The following is a 21,350-nucleotide window of genomic DNA, read 5'->3' on the forward strand; positions in this document are numbered from 1 at the left end:
ACTTGTTTTGGATTATGTATACTGGACGATTAGTTTGTTGTTGTGACTAAGTATTGACCATGTGACATTGTTGTTGTTGTTGTTGTTGTTGTTGTTGATGAAGGTGACGATATTGAATAGCTTAATCATTGACCCAAATGATCATCTATTCCACCCCAGCAAAGATCTCAGAAACCCGTTCCACAGTAGCTTGGAGCAGGACTTTTAGTGTGGCTGCCCTTGTTCTATGGAATAGCGTTCCCGTCAAAATAGGATAGGCACCCACTATCGGTGCTTTCTGGTGACATTTTTGTTCTGTATGGCTTTCCGAGACAGATAAACGGGTCTTTATCTTGATAATAATAAATAATAATAATAAATTTTTATTTATACCCCGCCCTCCCCAGTCAAAAACCGGGCTCAGGGCGGCTGACACCAACAGAACCACAATAAAACATAAAAACAATTAATTAAAATACAGATTAAAATACAGTATTAAAATTTAAAGTGCAGCCTCATTTCAAGTAGGCCATAAGTGGCTGACACCAACAGAACCACAATAAAACATAAAAAAAAAAAATTAGTTAAAATACAGATTAAAATACAGTATTAAAATTTAAAGTGCAGCCTCATTTCAAGTAGGCCATAAATCCAAGCCATGAGGGAGAAAAACACAGGGGTCAGGCTGAGTCTAACCCAAAGGCCAGGCAGAACAGCTCTGTCTTGCAGGCCCTGCGGAAAGATGACAAATCCCGCAGGGCCCTGGTCTCCTGGGAAAGAGCGTTCCACCAGGTTGGGGCCAGTACTGAAAAGGCCCTGGCTCTAGTAGAGGCCAATCTAGCCATCTTATGACTCGGGATCTCCAGAATATTATTGTTTGTGGACCTTAAGGTCCTCCGCGGGGCATACCAGGAGAGGCGGTCCCGTAGGTACGAGGGTCCCAAGTCGCATAGGGCTTTAAAGGTCAAAACCAGCACCTTAAACCTGATCCTGTACTCCACCGGGAGCCAGTGCAGCTGGTAAAGCACTGGATGAATGTGATCCCACGGCCGGGACCCTGTAAGGAGCCTCGCCGCGGCATTCTGCACCCGCTGGAGTTTCTGGGTCAGCTTTAAGGGCAACCCTGCGTAGAGCGAGTTACAATAGTCAAGCCTGGAGGTGATCGTCGCATGGATCACTGTGGCCAGATCGGGGCGAGAGAGGTAAGGGACCAGCTGCTTGATGCGGCGGAGATGGAAAAATGCCACCTTTGCTGTGGATGCAACCTGCGCCTCCATGGAAAGGGAGGCGTCAAAGGTTACACCCAAACTCTTGACAGAAGGCGCTGGTACCAATTGAGCCCCTGCAAAAGATGGGAGTTGGCCCCCCAACCCCATGTCGCCCCGACCTAGCCAGAGGACCTCTGTCTTCGAAGGATTTAACTTCAGTCGGCTCCCACGTAGCCATCCAGCCACAGCTTCCAAGCACCTGGTGAGTGTGTCCGGGGCCGAGGCAGGGCAGCCGTCCATCAACAGATAGATCTGGGTGTCATCAGCATATTGATGACAACCCAGCCCAAAACTCCGGACAATCTGGGCAAGGGGGCGCATAAAGATATTAAAAAGCATTGGGGAAAGGATTGCGCCTTGCGGGACTCCACACACCAAGGGGTGCCGCGGCGACAACTCCCTCCCTAGCGCCACTCTCTGTCCCCGACCTGAGATGAAGGAACGCAGCCATTGTTGGACTGTGCCCTGAATCCCCACGTCGGCAAGGCGGTGGTCTAAAAGGTCATGATCGACCATATCGAAGGCTGCTGACAGGTCTAAAAGAATCAGCAGTCCCGACCCACCTCGGTCCAGCTGTCTACGGAGATCATCTGTTAAGGCTACTTTATATGGTTTTAGCTTCATCTTAAATATATTTGCTGCTTATGAGTTTTAAACTCTCTTCAATTATTTTTAGTGTACATCACATTGAGATGATTGTTTAGAATGTGATTATATCTTTATTTTTAATAATAATCATCAGGGGTTTTTTCAGCTGAAACTTGCCGGAACTCAATTCTGGCACCTCTCAGGTGGGCGCCATTGGCATTCTAAGCACTAATAATAAAAATAAAAATAAAAATAATCATTATGTAAGTCTAGAGATGTAAAATTTCTGGAAATTTTGAAGCTTGGAAAAACCCCTGGTTTTTTTCTGTTTTTTTCTGGGGGGGACACAGAAATTTTCGGAAAAATGGAAAAAAATGCTACATTAGCACTTCTTTTTTCTTTTCCAGATTGAAAGTCATTCTGGTAATATAAAAGTAACATAAAATATAACTATGGACAATTTTAATGGGCATAAAATTATCACAACTAGCATATTAAAAATATAGTGTATCCAAACAATTATTACAAAGAGAATTTACATTTAAAATAATATTTATTTGTATTTGTAACAAATGGAGCAATAATCTCCTGAACTGTTTACTCGTTTACGTGGAACAAAAAAACTCCACAAAACAAATTTTAAAAATCCAGAAGTAACAATTATTCATATTTCCTCTCCACAGTATTTAATTTTTATTTCTTTTTCAATTTTTCCAATTTTTCGGGGGGAAAAAGGCTTCAGGAAAAACCGGGGGGGAAAACAGGTTCCCCCCCATTTTTTCTGTTTTTTCCCCCCAGGCCTTCACATCTCTATGTAAGTCCTGAGTCTACCCAACTCTTTAAAGTACTCATAAATCCTATGGAACAGCCTTTCCCAAACTGGTGCCTTTCCATATGCTTCCAAAATAATTACCAGTAAATAAATGTCCATTTTAAGAAGAAAACACAACACAGAATACAAACACAGAACTGAGCAACAGAAAATAAAGTATAGTCAGCCTAAATGACCTTTTATTCTGGTTTAATCTGGGCAATATTTTAAAGCCACAGACCTAAAAAACTGAGTTTACTACATTGTAACAGTTGGAGATTCCCACCAAAAACAAAGGACTCCCGAGGACAGTGACCAAGAACACAATGTGGCAGCTTTACACTTTAAACGATGCCAGACGGAAACTGACTTAAGTTCTTGTAAATGGCAAACCTTCTTTCTCAAAACATTCACCACAAATTAGACACTTGCGCTCTGAAGGCCTAACACTAATTGCCAACCAAACCTATATGCAAGATTACAATTTCACAAAAGGACTGTGGTGTGCAGTTTTAACACTCAAAAAGCAACTGCAGAAGGCTGGAATCTTAAAGAGAGAACTGGTGGGTGGGGTAATTTTCCAGCTACTTCTCTCCCGGAGGAGAAAAAGATATGGGAACCTGTATTCTTCCCTCTTTGGGAAAAATAGACGCTGGGTGGGATTTTGAACAGAAAAAAGAAGAACTGAGTAACTCTTCCCCATCCCCTCATTGCCTGCTTAAGATTGCAGCCTCCTATAGCTACTTTTCATTTAACGACAACAAAAACACCAGCCTGGCACCTCAGTTTGGCCCAAAACGAGTAATAGGAAACCCTAGGCACCCGCCTAGGTGGTTTAGAGTTGCAGGAATAGTCCACAAGATAAAAATCTGACTCCTTTATGCTTGTCTAACATAGATCAGTGTTTTCTATCAAAGCACAGGCTGCATTTAGATGGGGCATTTATTGCATTTAGTTTTACTAGTTCTAATGCTAGCTAGCACCTCTGCCCCAATTTCTAACTTTCCTTTTATACTGCAGTACCTGTTTGCTTTATGAAACTGGCTTTTTGATGCTACCACCAGGGCATGTGAAATTTTGCAGAGCAGGAAATAACCTTTTGCCACCCCAAATTTTGTCACGCGAGTAGTGGGTGGCATGGTCGTTAAAACCACACTTAACAGAGAAATGAGCCGTAAATTTAGATTCTGGAAGTGCCTTCCATAGTGTGCAAAAGATCACATGCAAATGCAAAAAAATTAAAATAAATATTGACAGAATAAAGTGCCATCTGAATGCAGCAACAGTGCAGGCAATGGAAAGAACGTGATGGGACTGCAGCGAGCCTTCTGTCTGCAATAAACCATTTCCCTTCCTCGTCTCCCAGTCTTTTGCAGGAGAGCAATGTGAATATGCGAGAACGTTGAAAGACAAATACCAATTTCTGTAATTTATACAGGCAGGACGTTACGCACCTGCAGCATACTTATTGCATGTGCTTCGTTCTAAGGACAAGCTTGCCATTTTCCTGCTATAAATGCTGAAGGTAAACGGCTCAGGACCACAATACCTCAATAACTGCCTCGCAGACCCAGCGACCATCACCTGTGGCCCTCCTTTGTGTGCCTCCTTCACAAAAGGTCTGGAGGGTGGCAACACGAGAACGGGCCTTCATTATACACTTTTAGGCACCAGGCAAAAATGTTCCTTTTCAACCAGGCTTTTTGACACCCGATGCCCTTTTAGATGTGTTGTGGGAGGGGAGATTATTGGCTTGTTTTCATTCTTAATTTTTATTATGCATTCTGTGTTCCTTATATTGTCATGTTATGTTGTGAACCGCCCTGAGATCTATGAATGAAGGGCAGGATACAAATTGAGCAAATAATGATGACAGCAAGGGTTCAAAGGAAGAGGAGAAAACAAGGGGCTGTTTAGAGAAAGGGAAAAATAAGCAGAGGTACTCACATAGCCCACTGTAGCTTTTCGTTCTTGATGGAGCTGTACAAAGCCTGCGGAGAGAAAAAGAAGTACAAGTGTCGTCAGAATTTTAACCGAGTAATTACAAAGAGAAAATGAGTGGAGTTCAACCAGGCGCTAGGGAGAGTGCTCCCTCAGAACCAACATTTCTGCTTCCAATCCAGACAGAGCAAATTTCTCTCTCTTCCCCCTCTGCGCACTGTTCTGGGGGTCCTCGGACCCTTCCAAGGGGATTTGGGGGAGGTCCCTGCTTCACTAGCAGGACTTTTTGCATATATCATTCTTGTTTAGAGTAAGGATAAGAGGGGAGGGCAATTAAGCAATGGATGCAGCCCCGTTTGAGATGTCAAGTGCTTGGAGACAAGGACCGCAACGCTAGCCCAGTTCGTATGCACGGGAGTGAAAATTGTTCAGAATGTGCAACACGGTGATAAGAAGGGATTAGATAAAAGGGAGCTGAAGTGGTGGTGGGGAATCAGGAAGGTCAACTCCCTCCAGGAAGACCAGAGGTTATTAAAAAAAACAACCTAATCACAGAAGCTCAGATAAAAGATACGCAATCCAAAATGATGCTACAGATAAGTAACAGAAGCAAGCAAGCTGTGGGAGCCAGAGAGGCTGTTTCCAGGGGTTAGCAGTGCTGAAAATTTCTCCTCCACAATCAGTGGGAATTGAATTCATAAATGTAGTGTCACAATCCTGCACATGCTTACGTGAAAGTAAGCTTCGCTGAAAACATAAACTTTCCTCCAGGGCAGGGCTGTCTTACCCATAGGCGCTAGGGGTGCAAGGCACCCGGGTGCCGGGCTCTCAGGGGCGCCAGAGAGTTGAGTCTGGGGAAGAGCCCGCCCATCGGTTGGAGCACTGCGACCGGCGGCTCTGTGCTGTGAGCTCGGGGGTGACCGAGCCAGCGAGATGCTTAGGCAGCCAGATGGCTCCGCCCTCCTGCATGCCTGGGATTGGGCAACTTGGGGGGGGGGGCACCGAACGGATCTTTGCACCCCGGCGTTGCATATGCTTAAGACAGCCCTGCTCCTTATTTCTGTGTATGTTTTTAAAAATTCACTAAAGTTTATTTAAAATATTTAAAAAAGAAGAAGACAGCCCTGCTCCAGGGTCCTTGTACATATAATCGCGCTGCTAATTATAGTGTTTACCCTCATAAACAGGGAGATTGCAGACTTACAGAGAAATCTTAAGAATGTTTACTCCGATTATAGAAGTCACATTTTTTTTAAAAAAAGAAGATCTGTATATCATCAGCATATTGCTAACAATGCACTCCAAAAACCTACTTTACCAGATACAGGAAAAACGGTAGATCTATTCTATGCAGGCTCACCAAAAGCACTGTAGGGGACAATTATGGGACTGGAAGTGATGGTCCCCAGTGCCATTTAGGGGGCTGGATCTAGCCCTCTGGTCAGCTGGTGGGCTGGATCGAGCCTCCCAATTCAACTGCTTCGAAACCCCCAGGACCCTGCCAAATGTCAAACTACAAGTGATGAAAAGCTTTCCTCGGCTTCATTCAAAGGGGAGCAAAAACGTTTCCAAAGGTTACAAGAGACACCACATTTTAAAATTGTTAATATCCAAGGCAGTGGATGTATTAGACCAGGCACCCCCAACCTGTGGCCCGCCAGACGCTTTTGGCCTACAACTCCCATGATCCCTAGCTAACAGAACCAGTGGTCAGGGATGATGGGAATTGTAGTCCCAAAACAGCTGGAGGGCCGAAGTTTGGGGGTGCCTGTATTAGACCGATATCTGAAGCTCAATTCAGGTAAGTTCTGTCAGTGTGTGGAGTCCTAGGCTGGACAGATGAGGCACGGCCTGTTCTCCTTGGAATACATCCCCTCTGAAGGTGCAGGTACATAGCTTGGGGGCACTTCTGGAGCCAATATTGCGCTTGAGGCTTATGTGGTAGCATGAAGGGCCTTCCATCAGCTTTGGCTGGTGGCCCAGCTATGCCCCTATCTGGACAGGGATATCCTTACTTTTCTTGTCTACCAAAATGCATTATGGGTGGGGCTGCCTTTGAAGACAGTTCAGAAAGTGTGGCTGTGCCCCATCCGAGAGAGGTCCAGAGCACGGGTAGGCAAACTAAGGCCAGGGGACCAGATCCAGCCCAATCACCTTCTAAATCTGGCCTGCGAACGGTCCGGGAATCAGCGTGTTTTTACATGAGTAGAATGTGTCCTTTTATTTAAAATGCATCTCTGGGTTATTTGTGGGGCATAGGAATTTGTTCATTTTTTCTCTCTCCAAAATATAGTCCGGCCCCCCACTAGGTCTAAGGGACTGTGGACTGGCCCCCCGCTGAAAAAGGTTTGCTGACCCCTGGTCCAGAGGGTGGCAACTCAAGAATGGCCCTTCTCTGTGGTGGCTCCTCATTTATGGAATGCTCTCCCCAGGGCAGCACACCTGGCACCATAATTGCCCTTTTTTTAGGTGCCAGGCAAAAATTTTGTTATTCACCCAGGGCTTTGCACCTTAATTTCCTACCTACCTTTGAGTGGGGTGGAGCGGGATCTGTTTTCTATATACAGTACTTGGTATTTTAGGATATCCATACTTATTCAGAGATATACAAACAATACATAGCCATTACAAAGTATCTTTTTTATAATATACTGATGTAAAACAGCTACTTAGTCTTAAAAAGCAACAAATGCAGAAAGGAGAAAGGACAAGAAAAAAAAACACTAAAGAAAGAGAAAGTGAGAATAAAGAAGAATAAAGATACAGTATTCACTCTGTAAGATCCAACCATTCTTTCTATAAACCAGTATTTTTCCCCATCTTCAAATCCAGCTACTACAAGTTCATTTTCTCTTTCACTCAAAAGGTCCGTAAGAAATTTCTAATCCTTAACCAATGTCTGTAATGGCGTTTTCTCTAATTTTCTTTAATTAAGCATGTTAACTTTGCTATCTCAGCCAAGTCCAATAGTTTTATCAGTCAGTCTTCTATAGTGGGTAAGGCTGCATTTCCCCATCTTTGTGCCTTTTTATATTTGTTTCTAATGTTCATTTTGGTAAGCTGCTTTGAGCTTCACCTTTTTTTGGGGGGGAGTGATGAATAAATAGAATAAAATAATAATTATAGTAATATTAAGTAGCCTGTATGTTTATTCTGAACAGAAGTCTGTCTGAGAGAGCAGCAACCATGGAGCAGCTTGTGTAAGGTTGGTGATAAGTAAAATGTAGACACCTGCAGGCCTTACCCTCAAATAATGTAGGTTTTTTTTTTAAGGAGGTGGGGTTATTCCCCAACGTATATAAAAAAGCAAACTTTTAAAAATATATGCTTTTAGAATTTCAGTTATATTAAGTGAGTCTTTTAAAAATGGTTTAAGACAAGACCAGCCTTTTAACAGAAGTATGCCAAAATGCCACACACCTCTTACAAGTCAACTCAACACTTTCTATCCACACATGCTGAATAAAAGCCTGCTTTTATATCTCCAAGGAAAACAAGAGCAGAAGGTCTGAGAATAGATGCCTGACCCTTCCCTACAATTCATATCATCCCTGACTCTTGCTAGCTAGGGATGATGGGAGTTGTAGTCCAAAAACAGCTGGAGATCAAAGTTTGGGAACACACTGTAGGGCAGGCATGGCCAAACTTGGTCCTCCAGCTGCTTTGGGGCTACAACTCCCATCAACTCTAGCTAACAGGACCAGTGGTCAGGGATGATGGGAACTGTAGTCCCAAAATAACTGGAGGGCCAAGTTTGGTCATGCTTGCTGTAGGGTCAAAAGGAACCAAATCTATTCACTGTATTATCCTTTCTTAAGTGTGGAGGGCATGTGGCTTCCTTTTAAGTCTTCAGTTTTCACCAAGACACATTTAAGGGATTTGCCAGGTAGAAAGGACCCTAGGAAACTGTTTTATACAAGAGTTAGACCACTGGTTCGTCTAGCCTGGTATCATTGACACTAAACAGCAACTTTCTACGGTTTCAGGCAGGGGTCTTTTCAAGCCTGAAATAGATGCCAGGGACTAAAATAGGGTCCTTTTGCCTGCATACATAACATGAGCTCTGCAGCTAGGCTAGGGCCTTCCCTGGGCTACAACTCCATTTCCAAGGGGGAAACTAAATCAGAGCTGGAATGCTCAACCATAGGTTACATCTGCTATGCTAAGCTAAGCCGGTAGGCGCCAAATGGCTGCTTAAACCAAGGTTACAATTGCCGAAATTGAAAGTCTCGTTGCCATTTTTGGGCAAAACGGCTCTAAAGTCTTATTTTTCCAATGATGGGAGTGACTGTGATTGATTCTCAGGTAAACAGCTGGCTAGTTCAGATGACAGCCTTGAGCTAGAACTTAAGGAAGAAAAGTCACTTGATCCAGGGACAGTCCACATATCTATTGACCTATTCCGACCTATTTTCTTAAAGGTGACATGAACCATTCATAACATAAGAATATTCTTCACAACTGTGAGCAGGGCAGATGGGTGGGGTAAGTGAAGACAAGTGACAACAATTAACTATAACGCTGTTCGCTGCACAGAAAAAGCATTTTGGTTCCTGGAATTCATTCTGATTGTGCAGATGAAATATAACTGATAGAATTCTACAGGGTGGGGTATATTAGTGTGTGGGAACTGTCCCGATCCAATGCACCTCCCCAGGCATGCCCCTCCAGATGGTGGAAATGTCGGGCACCATCCTGGCAGCCAGGCATCATCACTTGGTCTCAGGTGATCGATAGCGAGGTGCAAAATGCACCTGGCTAATTTCGAACACTGCTGTTATGTTATGTGAACCTCTTGCACTTTGAGCTGAAACCACTCACAAAACCGACTACCATCGTTAAATTCATGGATCCTTTCCGCCTCATATTTGAAACCTTGAATAATTTCAGCCAATGCACCATTCTGCCCCAGGGAGATGAAATGCGCCGTCAAAAATAGAAGCAATTATATAGCTGCCCAGGATGAGGCTTTATGAACCGTAAGAAAAAACAGCTTCATTTTTCTTCCCACCTGAGTTAGTTAAAAGCTCTTCATTAGCTCTGGGCAGGCAGACGTCAAAAACTAAAGCAGCCACAGCTATATTGATGGGAGAGACTTTAAGAAGGTCACAGGCGTCTCTGGAAGAGCGCAGAACTTGGCGGCCACACCAAAAAATGTTCTTCCTCAGCTGGGGCAGGCAATTTCAAAAACCTCAGGGAAAGAGATAAACTGTTCTGAAGGTCTTGGTTTAGAACAGGTATGGGAAACCTGTTGCCCTCCAGGTGCTGGAAGCCTCATGGTGCAGTGGGTTAATGCACCTGGCTGCTAATCAGAAGGTTGGTGGTTCGAGCCCACCCAGGGATGGCTGGGGACAGGATTCCTGCATTGCAATTCTATGATTCTATGTAATCTAAGTCCTTTCACCCCTGACCAGTGGCCATACTGGAAGCAGGAGTTCCACAACATCTGGAAGCCCTGAGGTTAGCCACTCCTGGCATAGAGGAAACATCTGCGACCCATCGGCAGGCTGTGCAGACAGGATGCGAGCAGCTTTCAAAAGCAAGGCAAGGCAAATATTTGGCTGAACAAGCGAGTAAAGCAAAATCAAAAAGATAGCCTTTCTCACCAGATAATTCACCTGTCTCCCTCACCCTGGGGAGAATGATTTGCAGAAGAAAATGGAAGCTGAACATCTCAATCAATCCACCAAGTTAGGGGTAATTGCATTCCTCACCTCTCAAGTAATGGCCTCTGTGTGATTATGTGGGGTGGGGTGGGGTGGGGGGAACCCGAGGTTTGCCTGCAAGGGGGAAAGATAACTCTAATGTTGTGGATGTGTTAGCAAAGAGCTGGAGCTCTCTGAATCAGGCCCACATCAGCAGCTGTGGTTCTTTTGCTTACGCTTTTCTCCCTGCTTGTCCCAGAATCTGCATTGTCCTATATACTTCCACTCACTGAACTGTGGATGGGGGGAATGACCAGGAGAGACAGGGAGGAGGAGAACACCCTTAAGGGAACTAATTAGCCCTTCCTGCTCTTCCTCCAGAAAGTCCCTTGCACCTACAAGGGATGGCTGGGTCACACATTTCATTGAATCACTTACACTTGTACCTTGGAAACTGAATGCCTTGGGAGTTGAACGTTTTGGCTCCGGACAGCTGCAAACCCAGAAGTGAGTGTTCCGGTTTGCAAACGTTCTTTGGAAGCAGCTTCTGCAGTTTCCGATTACGTGCAGGAAGCTCCTGCAGCCAATCGGAAGCCGCGCCTTGGTTGTCAAACGTTTTCCGAAGTCGAATGGACTTCCGGAATGGATTCCGTTCAACAACCAAGGTACAACTGTAATTGCAAATTAGAAGGCTCTCCAAATGGCCACGCCTTCAGGTGAATTAGCAGCTTAACTGCCCTACCTGGTCCTTGGGTGATCCTTGGCCACACCCATCCCCTAGGCCACGCCCTTCACAGGCCCTGTATGATGCCACCCTTGAGGGCTTCTTCCAGGCTGGAATGTGTCCCCAAACTCTGATGGTGTCTCTTGCCTGGATGGAAGTTGGAGAAGGGGCTTGTGTAGAAACTAGCCTGCTCAACAGAGGTGCATTTTTACTGTTCCATCCACTTCTGGCTTTGGTCCTGCCCACCATTGGCATGGTCCCTTCCACCTCAAAGATTGTCCAAGAGGGACATGGGTCCTCTGTCTGAAAAAGGTCCCCCCCCATGCCTCTCTGTGTGTATGTGTACATACATACATACATACATACATAGCTGAGAAGTGAACACACTAGCCGTCATTCCACGCAAATCCTCAATAGCTGCCGCTGAGTGTTGGGTGCCAAGAGCTGCTGCATGCTGGCAAACATACTGGGAGGGGGCGGCCGCAGCTTCTGCCTGGAAGCAACGGGTGCCAAAAATCTCTGTGCGCGTCAGCTGAGTGACGGAGAGCACCCGAACTGCCAACTGCTGCACACTTTCATATGGATGGGGGAGCTGAGGCGTAACTGGCTTGTGCCATTAGGCTTGCTTTCCTTCCCTGTCCCACCCCCTCAAAATACACCCCCTATTCCCTTGTATGAACAGAATTGAACACGCACGCACGCACGCACGCACACACACAGATAAAATAAAGAAATCCAAATCCCTAACTAACTGGACCATAAAGATGAGTGGAAAACTCATCAAATAGTGCTTCATCTCTTCATAAAAATATTGTGGCCCAAAGCAGCTCTGAAGCAGGAAAGAAAGAAAACTTGTGATGGCCACTTTTATTTTGAAGACAGGCAGCTCTGCGCTCAGCTGTTGAGTTAGACAGCTGACCAAACAGCATATCCCAACCTCCCAGCAGAGTCTAGAAAAAGCAGGAGGGAGCAAAGGGCGCCCCCCAACAAAGTCATGAACCTCCCCATAAACCCTCCTTCATGTTTGTTTTGTTTTGTGCCCTATAAGTCACCTTTTTTCTCCAAGGAGCTCAAGGTCCAGCATGTCATTCACCCGCTCCTCATTTAATCCCCCCAAACAACCCTGTAAGGTAGGTTAGGCTGAGAGCGAGGCAGTGACTGGCCCAAGACAAGTGGGGATTTGAACCCTGATCTCCCAGGTCCTAGTCCGACACTCAAACCACTACACCACTCTGACTGTCTTGCAGCTCTCTCCCTCTGAGCTGAACTGTGGTGGGAAGCAAAAAGAAGGGGGCAGCAGCAGCAGCAGCTCCTGCCTTCTCCTCTTTTAAGCAACTGCAATATGGAGTACCTAAGCTGGAAAGAATGTGCAAGTAGCCACTGCTATCTGCTCTCTTTCTCTCTCTCTCTCTCTCTGCAGCGTAGAGGGCTGAGCATGCAAAGGGAAGACATCTCCTATTTGCTGGTCCAGGTTCCCTTTCTGGGTGCTGCAGCAGTAGGGATTCAGCCAGCCAGCCCAATTCCTCTCGCTGGGCCACCCAGAGGGAGACCGAGCCAGAGGAAGGCAGCTGCTAACTCTGTACAATTGCTCAGCTTATTTTCTCTAGGCAGCAAGGACAGGACAAGGGGTGGTTGCTGCTGCCTACAAGGGCTCTCACCTGCCCCACCCCCCCGAAAAGCTAGGGCTGCTTATCCTTGGAGGAGCAGGTGCCACTTCTCCACCTAATTCCTCTGCCGCCTTCTTTCTCTCCCTCTTGGCAGGGCAGCAAGGAGAGCTTCCCAAGTCCAGCCCAATCCCCAATAATGCATCACCCAGAGGCAGACTCTGCACACAAATTTCAAGTTCCTAGGCAGCCCCGTGGACCCCGTTTCTCCTGCCACAGTGCTGCTACCTACCCTACACTACAATGAATTATGAACCTTAGCCCAGCAGAGAACAAAACAGAAACCCTTTCATTTTCAAATCTCCCTTTCCCCAGCCCCATTGATCAAAGGACAAAATGTACAAAGAGACTACAGAGGTTTTGCACGATGCTTCCTGGTAGAACCAACATCTTAATTAGCTGCAAACTAATTTTTCCATATCTTAAGGCAACCAGTTAGCAGTGTTCAGGAATTTCTCCTTCAGCAAACGTAGGAGCTGCGAAATGAGAAACTTGAAGAAAAAAACAAAACCCACTGATTGAAAAGGACAATTTACGTCAGCACGATTTGAATCAGGCCGCCCTGCCCATCGCCCTGCGCGGAACAAATGTATCCGAAGGCGTGCACCCAGAGGTGTGGGTGTCGATGGGAGCTACCCAGGGCTCTGCGTGGGTTTGCCACATGACATGCCTACTCTGACTCTCAGGATTCAAGACTGTATGGGCGACGGGGGCGGTAGGGGCGACAGAAGCTGCTATCCTCTGCGCACCTGCCCGCTGCATTTCTAACTAAACGTGCGTAAGGTGCAGCCGCGAGTCTGCAATTGGACACGCGACAAGGGGGAAAAGCAGGGGGGCCCTCCCTGCTCTGCTTTCAACTCGTGCCCGTTTACACCTGTGGGGAGGAAGCCGCAGGTGCCACGCGGCCCCAATCGTGTGCGCAAGAGAGAGAGCAGGGGCAGCCAAGCTCCCTCCGCCTGGGCGTTGCTGGGTGTGCAGGGATGCCAACTTGAATATTGGGGGGGGGGAGGAGAGTAAGCCCCGCCCTGCATAATCAATCACAAGATGTCCTGCACGCACAACATTTGAATGGCAATCCCAATAATTTTTTTTTTGGTTCAACTATTTTATTGGGGGCCCCGAAGGGCCTTGTGCTCCTAGGAGTTGGCTCCTATGAATATTTCACTGGAAGGGGTGGGGAAAGGGACCTCAGCCCCTACGAGTTGGCTCCTATGGCTGGGCAGGAGCGCGTGGAGCGGAGAAGCGAGGCCGGCGGTGTCGCAGACGCGCGCCACGCTCCGGCTTTTTCCCTTCTACGACGGCAGTACCCGGGGAGAGGCTCCCTTCGGCGGTGGGCCGCCTCCTTTTCCCCGTTGCCCACCCCAGCCCGCGCCGCCTCGACCCCTTACCGGCTGCTTCTTCTTCCTGCGGCTCTGCAGGCGGCTGACCACCAGGTCGGTGTAGAGCACGGGCTTGAGGGTGCGCGAGCGCTGCGGCCAGCCGTAGCAGAAGGTCTCCATGCCGCGGCAGTTGCGCCCGTAGCGCACCGAGCACATGGAGCGCGAGCGGAGGCGCCCGGCGCTGCCGCTGCTGTTGATGCTGTTCACGCCGATCATCGCGGCAGGTGCGCGGCTCCGGCAGGCCGGCTGCCTGGCCGAGAGCCTCGGCTCGGGGCTCCGCGGGCTTGAAGGCGGCGGCGGAGCCTCCGCCCTAGCGCAGGGAATTGGGGCCCGGCTCCGCGCAAGGGCTGGCGAGCGTCTCCCGGCTCCTGTCTCGCCCTCTCCGCAGCGGCCAACGGCGGGCAGGGAGCGCTGAGCAGCCAGGCGAGCGGCGCGCCGAGGAGGCTGCCGGAACGCAGGGGAGGGGGAGAAGAGAGGGAGGGAGGAAGGGGAGGGGTGGGGACTGCGATCGGAAAGGGGGAGGGCGGCGGCGGCGCCGCTGCTACACGTGCGACCTCCAGAGTCGCGCTTGGAAGACGGAGAAGCGAGCGCAATGCCGAGAGAAAAGGCGTGCGCCGCGGGGAGAAAGGGGGCCCATTCGCCAAATGACCACCTTGTTGCTAAGCCATAGGTGGTGGTGGTGGAGCTAGACAGGTTTTTTTTGCCCCGGGTGCAGCCTCCACAGGGGCGCCATGGAGGCTCCCAACCGCTGCCTGTGTGTGCAATTATGTGCGGAGGCGGGTGCCAAACTGGGTGAAAGAAATCCTAGTTTCGGGCCTGCCTTGTTGCAGCGCGGGGCTTGCGGCAGCACAGCGCCTTCCCTGCAAGGCAGACCCTTGTCTTACAGGGTTTGGGGACAGTCCGGGCCAAGAATGCTTGCTATAGGCCACGGGTGCCAACTTGAATAAAATGGGGGGGGGGTAGATAAGCCCTACCCTGCATAACCGATCACATGATGCCGTGCACACACACCATTTGAATGGCAATGCCTATCAACTTGGGGGAGGGCAGCCCCTTCAAATATTTTATTGGGGGGGGGCAAGTGACCTCAGCCCCTAGCAATTGGCTGCTATGGCACATTATAGCTTTTAAAAACAAAAAACGAAGCGAGCAAACAGGTGTTGCACATTTCAATGTTTGGGGCAGAAGTGCACCCCGAAAGGTGGCAAAAGTGGAGGGGAAATTTCACAAAATGGCAGAGCTATGAATTGCCCTTACCCTTGCATTTTAGCTGGTACAGTGGACGGGTAAAGCAAGAAACTCTTGCCTGAAACAAGACAAAAAGGGAGGTACAACAAGGAAAATGGTACCCACCCTTCCCGAGGCACTCGTTTCATTTGCTTCTTCCATTTGTTTCCAATAAGCCAACTCCTGATAAACTTGTCAGCATTTGCCATCTAGAATGGCAGCTGAACTTAAAATCGAATCCTTGCTCACTGGGTAACCTTGTGCCAGTTACGGTCTCTCAGCCTAACCTACCTCACAGGGTAGCTGTGAGGATAAAATGGGGAGTAGAGAACCCCCTTGAGCAACTTGGAGCAAAGCTGGGATATAAATTAAAATAAACAATACTCAGTTCAGCTGGGGCCATTGCAAGGGATTTCAGAAGCTCTGAGCTACCACACACTGCAATCAGACCCAATTGAAGACACAGCCAGGATTCTGCCACAACACTTTAAAGAAAACTATCCCAGCTGAATTTTTTGTGGGAGGTGACTTTTGTATTATAATTATTTTGTACAGTATAGACAATGTGGAGGGGAAAACAGCCAAGCAAAGTAGTAGCATGTCTCTGCTTTTTATCCAAGTTCTGGCTAACACAGCTGTGCAAATGCCTCAAAGGTTTAAGGCTCCAGGGAACATGCAGTCCCTGGGCTAGACCACAGTGCCTGAGCCTTGGAAACACTATGCCTGCATCGTTCCTGAGCTTTTATGAGCAACTTAAACAAGTTTAAGGTTAGGAAGAGCCTTTATACTCTTTGTAAGACACCCATACCCCAGTCATGTGAATTGCGGTGGAAATGGTGCAGAAACTGTGGGTGGTGCAGAATGCAGCTGCCGGTTTATTAAATGTGGTTTATTAAATTACTAATAGTTTACTACATAGTTTATTAAATGTGGAAGCCTGATGGAATCCTCATTCCATGGAACACTGGTCCCAAAGCTCTGAGCCCAGTTCCAAGTTGTTACTAATAGTTTACTGCATCCTAAGGTAGTCCTAGCTTCCCTGCTAGCTAGGCGTGATGGGAGTTTTAGTCCTAGTTTCCCTCCTAGCTAGGGATGATGGGAATTGTAGTCCAAAAGCAGATGGAGACCTAAGTTTGGGAAACTAGTTTACCGAAAGGCCTAAACTGCTTGGCAGCCAAATATATCTGCTGGAGTGCCTCCTCCTCCGATACCAGCCAATTTGATGCATAAAATTGGTGGGGGAAGGCGAGGCTGTTTGCAGTCAACAGCAGGATTTGGGGAGAGGGGACAAATGGGAGGACCTTCTCCATGGTGGAGCCCAACTTCAGAATGATCCCCCCAGAACAGCCAGACTTGTCACCCTCACTGCTAGCTTTCAGACATCAATAAAAAAACATTTTTTTTATTTACCCAGGCTTTGCAGTGTGACAGTGTGATGTTTAATCCTTAGTAGCAGTATCTGGTTAGTGTTTTAATTACCTGTTAATATGTTTCATGTTAATCGTAAATCCATATTACCCAATGACCCTGTTCCCATCTCTCTCTCTCTCTCCCCCCCCCCCTGGCTTAGATTTTAATCCAAACTGGATAATAAATCCAGCCAGCCAGCCTGCTCTCAAATCCCCACTTACTCCATGTGTCAGCGTGAACTGATGGTAGAAAACTGAGCGAGGTCTTCCATTTCCCAATCTGTTGTTCTTGTTGCTTTGCTTAGCGATGCAAAGTAGCCTCTGGGAAATAATGCAATAGTCCTTGTAAACTAAATTCCAATGTGGTCTTTGGCTTGGTGCATCTCTATGCAGTCCTTCAAAAGGAGGAGAGGGGGAAATGGAAGACCTTTCTGCTGCTTGGGGTAGGAATTATTAGGGTATAAGTAGGGTGGGGGAAAGGGCTGAGTAGATAGGGGGATGAGTTAATGACTCAGTGGGGTGGGGTAGAATTCAGGTTGCCTTGGGGAATGAAATTTTATCCATTGCTAACTGAGACTGTATAAATAAACAGACATTGACAAAGCTCAGTTTGGTCAGGGAGACACTGAGAAAATGGAATTGCAAATTAAGGAATGATGAAGGTCATTTAAACTAAGACATTTAAATGTCTTAGTTGGTGGACTAACTCAAGGTTTTCACAGCGCTGCAAAGTTCTAAAAGCCAGCCTTGTGGACTTATGCATATTTCTTTATATTATCGAGAAATTGTTTGAAAAATAGATAAAATTTCAAGGAGCAGTGAAATGCAGACACAAAAAAGTGGGGTGGTTGGGGGGTGGTCATGAAAGTGGAACGTAACAGTTTCAACTAAGTTGTACCTGAGATGTTGCATTGCATTGTTCCATACAACACCCCAAGGTTACAGATTTAGCATATCTTACAGGACAGGAAGAAAATTGCATTTTGCCACTGGAACTTGAACACCCCATGTCTGCCAGCGTGCATCGATTAGGTGCTTGCAAGAGCCAAGCATCTCCAGCTCATACAGGAAGCCATGGCGCAGATGAAAAGCTGCTAACATCTTCTATTTGGTTTAGGAAAAGCTGTTCTTTTTAGTGCAGAGATCTGAAGGAACAAGAGATCTGAAGCCCGAGTGAGATGTTAAAGAGAGATGTGTGGGCATCGCTGATCCACACCTCTCCAGTAATGTTGAATCAAAAGCCTGGGCTGTGTGTGACGTTGTCATATTAGTGTGTTCCTGTTCTGCAACGCTGGCTCCTGCTCAATAGACTGAGAAAATGCTAACTTGGATGATCACATCTCTCCCCCCCCCCAAGCTATGCTCTACTGGTGAGACATGTTTTGATGGCACCCAGTGCATTTTCCTGCAGCATGTACACTGGTCCTGGTGCAAATGTATGCTAGCAGAGGAATGCAGAGTAATTTTCAACCCTAGGTCTGCATTCCCTTCTGAGCTACCTTCCACATGCCGATAGCGGGGAGGCAAGAAGCAACAGTGGGCAATGTGACAGGTGTGGATTTTGCCTTTTCTATACACACACTCACCCACCCCTCTCTCTCCTCCATCCAGGCAAACAAAAAGCGCGATCAGGGTTCAAGGACAGCGCTAGGCCAGTGAGGTGTGTGGTTGGTGTGTGTGTGGCCTGGAGAGATAGATCCCAAATAGGGGTGACCTGGAGAGAAGCATTTCGCTCCTGGGCCAGGTGTTCCCCATCCCTCTGCTGGAAGGATGGGAGGAGGAAGTGCTTGCAAGGGCCAGTGTGGTGCAATGGTTAGAGCAGGCACCCCCAAACTGCGGCCCTCCAGTTGTTTTGGCTTACAACTCCCATGATCCCTAGCTAACAGGACCAGTGGTCAGGGATGATGGGAATTGTAGTCCAAAACATCTGGAGGGCCGAAGTTTGGGGATGGCTGGGTTAGAGTGTTGGACTAGGGCCTTGGGAGAGCAGGGTCGATTCCCCACTCGACCATGAAGCTCACTGGGTGAGCTTGGGCCATTATAAGAGAACAAGGGTGAGTTCATGGTGAGTTCCAGCATCTCTTTTTCCAGAAAAATAGCACTGGTTGTGAGGATGAAATGGGGAGGAGGAGGAGAATCATGCATGCTACCTTGAGATCCTTGGAAGAGAAATGCAATACATAAATAAAACAAAACATGGAAAAAGCACCAAAGTCATGTGCCCTTCAAACGGTAATGCTTCCTGAAGCGAGTCTGAACTGCAGTGGACCCAGTAGTGTGTGGACAGAATCTGGAGGATCCAAAAACTTTTGTATGCCAAGTTCTTGGCACCTGCAGGAAAGGTCACTTGATGTGAGCAGAGCAAGAAAACCAAGCTGCATTCCATGATGACAGGTAAGGCACAAACAGGGATGGTCAAATTTCAAGGATGCATCGCAGCAGGCCAAAACACTCCCGGAAGATGCAATATACAGAGTGAAGTCTTACATGGGGTTAAAATCGATCCCACCCAACATATATCATTTAGTATAACTTATCCACAGAAGGAAGTTCTAGACCAGGCATCCCCAAACTGCGGCCCTCCAGATGTTTTCGCCTACAACTCCCATGATCCCTAGCTAACAGGACCAGTGGTCAGGGATGATGGGAATTGTAGTCCAAAACATCTGGAGGGCCTAAGTTTGGGGATGCCTGTTCTAGGCAAACATAGGTCCACTCAACACCTTGGCTTGGGCTGTGACTCTCATTTGGGGCCCAAAGGTGGGGAAGGAAAAAAAACGGTTTAAAGAAGCAGCAGAGAAACTGCTTTTCTGAATCCAGTGAGTGAATCTGGGTGTTTGGGAACACCAGGGATATCAGGTGATTTGAAAGTGAATGTCTTTTCAAAAGATTAGTTTCAGTGATAATTCTTCAGAACTGAGATGCCGTCCTTCCAAAGGTACTCCTGCTTCCCCAGAGCTCAGGTAGCAATGGGCCCTCACCCAAAACATTGCCCAGAGCATCACTGGTGAAAAAGCTGCGCAACTGCAACTGCCCATGCCCAGTTGCACAAGATTGGAACAGTTTTTAGGAGTTGCATTCTTCTTTTTAAAGAAAAAAGTCTGTCAATGGGAAGGACTTGCACTGCTGTGTCACTAAAGGGCAGAAGCCCCGGAGTAGCACTTCAAAAAGGCAGCTGCAGGGTCGCCCACAACAATGCGTCACTATCTCTGCTTATATTTTCTTCCTAATTCTAAAAATAAAAAAATCTTTCGAAGGATGTGTCCAAATCTATGAACAAATGGTTGTTGGCATCTGTCTGTCTCAAGAGACAATGGATGAAGTCAAACCCCTACGCTAGCAGCGCCAAAGTGTGTATGGAGGTGCTGGGCTGCCCGGATGACAAGACCCCTGCTCTCTCGGCTGCGCTGATGTGGTCCAAACGAAAGCAGAGTAATACGTTTGTCACCACCTTGATGGCAGGAGCTGCTGGAAGGAGGCGTACAAAGCACCGTCCAACTGTCTTAGGTACAGTGGTGCCTCGCTTAACAAATGCCCTGCTTAACGAAATTTCCGCTTAACGAAAGGATTTTTCGAGCGGAGGTTGCCTCGCTAGACGAATGCGTTTTACGAAAAATTCGCCTAGCAAATCACGGTTTCCCATAGGAATGCATTGAAATTCAATTAATGCGTTCCTATGGGCAAAAAAAATTTCAAAAAAAAATTCAATGGGATTCGCTAGACGAATTTTTCGCTATAAGAAAAGACCCGTGGAACGAATTAATTTCGTCTAGCGAGGCACCACTGTATTTTACTCTGGATTTGTGTAGGGTTTGCTCCTGAGCCTTTTCTTCTCCAGGAGATATCCCGCGAGGCAGCAGAGGTTTAGGATCAGAGTTTTCCTTCTCCTAGATGGGCAACCTTCCCAGGTGGATGAGCCCCTTCTGCCTCCCACTTCCCTCTACAGCACATGCAGAAACCACCTTCTTGACTGTTAGACCCACTCTTGGTCTCGTCTGCTCAATCCACCACAGCCTGTCTTCACAAGTCCCTAACTCGCTGAAGGTTCGAGATACCTTCATCTGGTTTGTTGGCCAGTTGAAGCCACTTTCCAGGGCACAGGTGCCAACGCCCTGGGTGCCAAAGCACCCACAAAATTTGCCAAGAAGAGGCCGAGCACCCACAAATTTTGGTGCCAGGGCCATGCACGCTGCACGGCACTCGTGGTCCCGGGCGCCCACGGTTGTGAGACCAAGTTGGCAGGGTGTGGCCGCTGTCGCCTACCGACAGCTTCTAGGAGCCACAGGTGAGAGCTGCTTACAGGGTGGGGGCCAAAAGGGTGGACAAACAACCCCAGAAGGAGCACAACGTATCTCCCAGCAGAAGTACTACCACTCCCCTAACACTCCATACGCCCCAGCATATGGGGCGAAGAAATATCCTGGCAGAGGGGATCGCTCTTAGGCAGAGGCTCTGACCAGCAGCTGAGAGAGACCTTGTGTTCCTACATCCTTGAAGCACTATTGAACTATGAATCAGAAGCTACTCTAATTTACTTAGCCTCACTGTCTAAGAACACCATTTAGCTGATGCCGAGAAGGTCAGTGACCGTACCCACTGTCTTGGTACGTGTGGGAGTGCAGGGGCGGGGGTCCTCTTCGCTGCTCTAATTGTGGAAATAGTGATGATGGAAGAATTTCAGGCTTCTACTCAGACGCCTGAATCATGCCTGTGAT

General features: G+C 47.5%; 1 protein-coding gene across 1 annotated transcript in view; it reads right to left on the reverse strand.

Annotated features, from left to right (window-relative positions):
* Window positions 1-21,350, reverse strand: part of PSD (pleckstrin and Sec7 domain containing) — a 79,812-nt gene that overhangs the window by 22,058 nt on the left and 36,404 nt on the right. The window contains exon 10 of the mRNA XM_060275075.1: window positions 4,594-4,637. Within this exon, the coding sequence (XP_060131058.1) occupies window positions 4,594-4,637 (44 nt within the window). The remainder of the gene's footprint in view (window positions 1-4,593; window positions 4,638-21,350) is intronic.

Source organism: Zootoca vivipara, chromosome 5 (assembly GCF_963506605.1).
Source record: "Zootoca vivipara chromosome 5, rZooViv1.1, whole genome shotgun sequence".
NCBI classification, from domain to species: domain Eukaryota; kingdom Metazoa; phylum Chordata; class Lepidosauria; order Squamata; family Lacertidae; genus Zootoca; species Zootoca vivipara.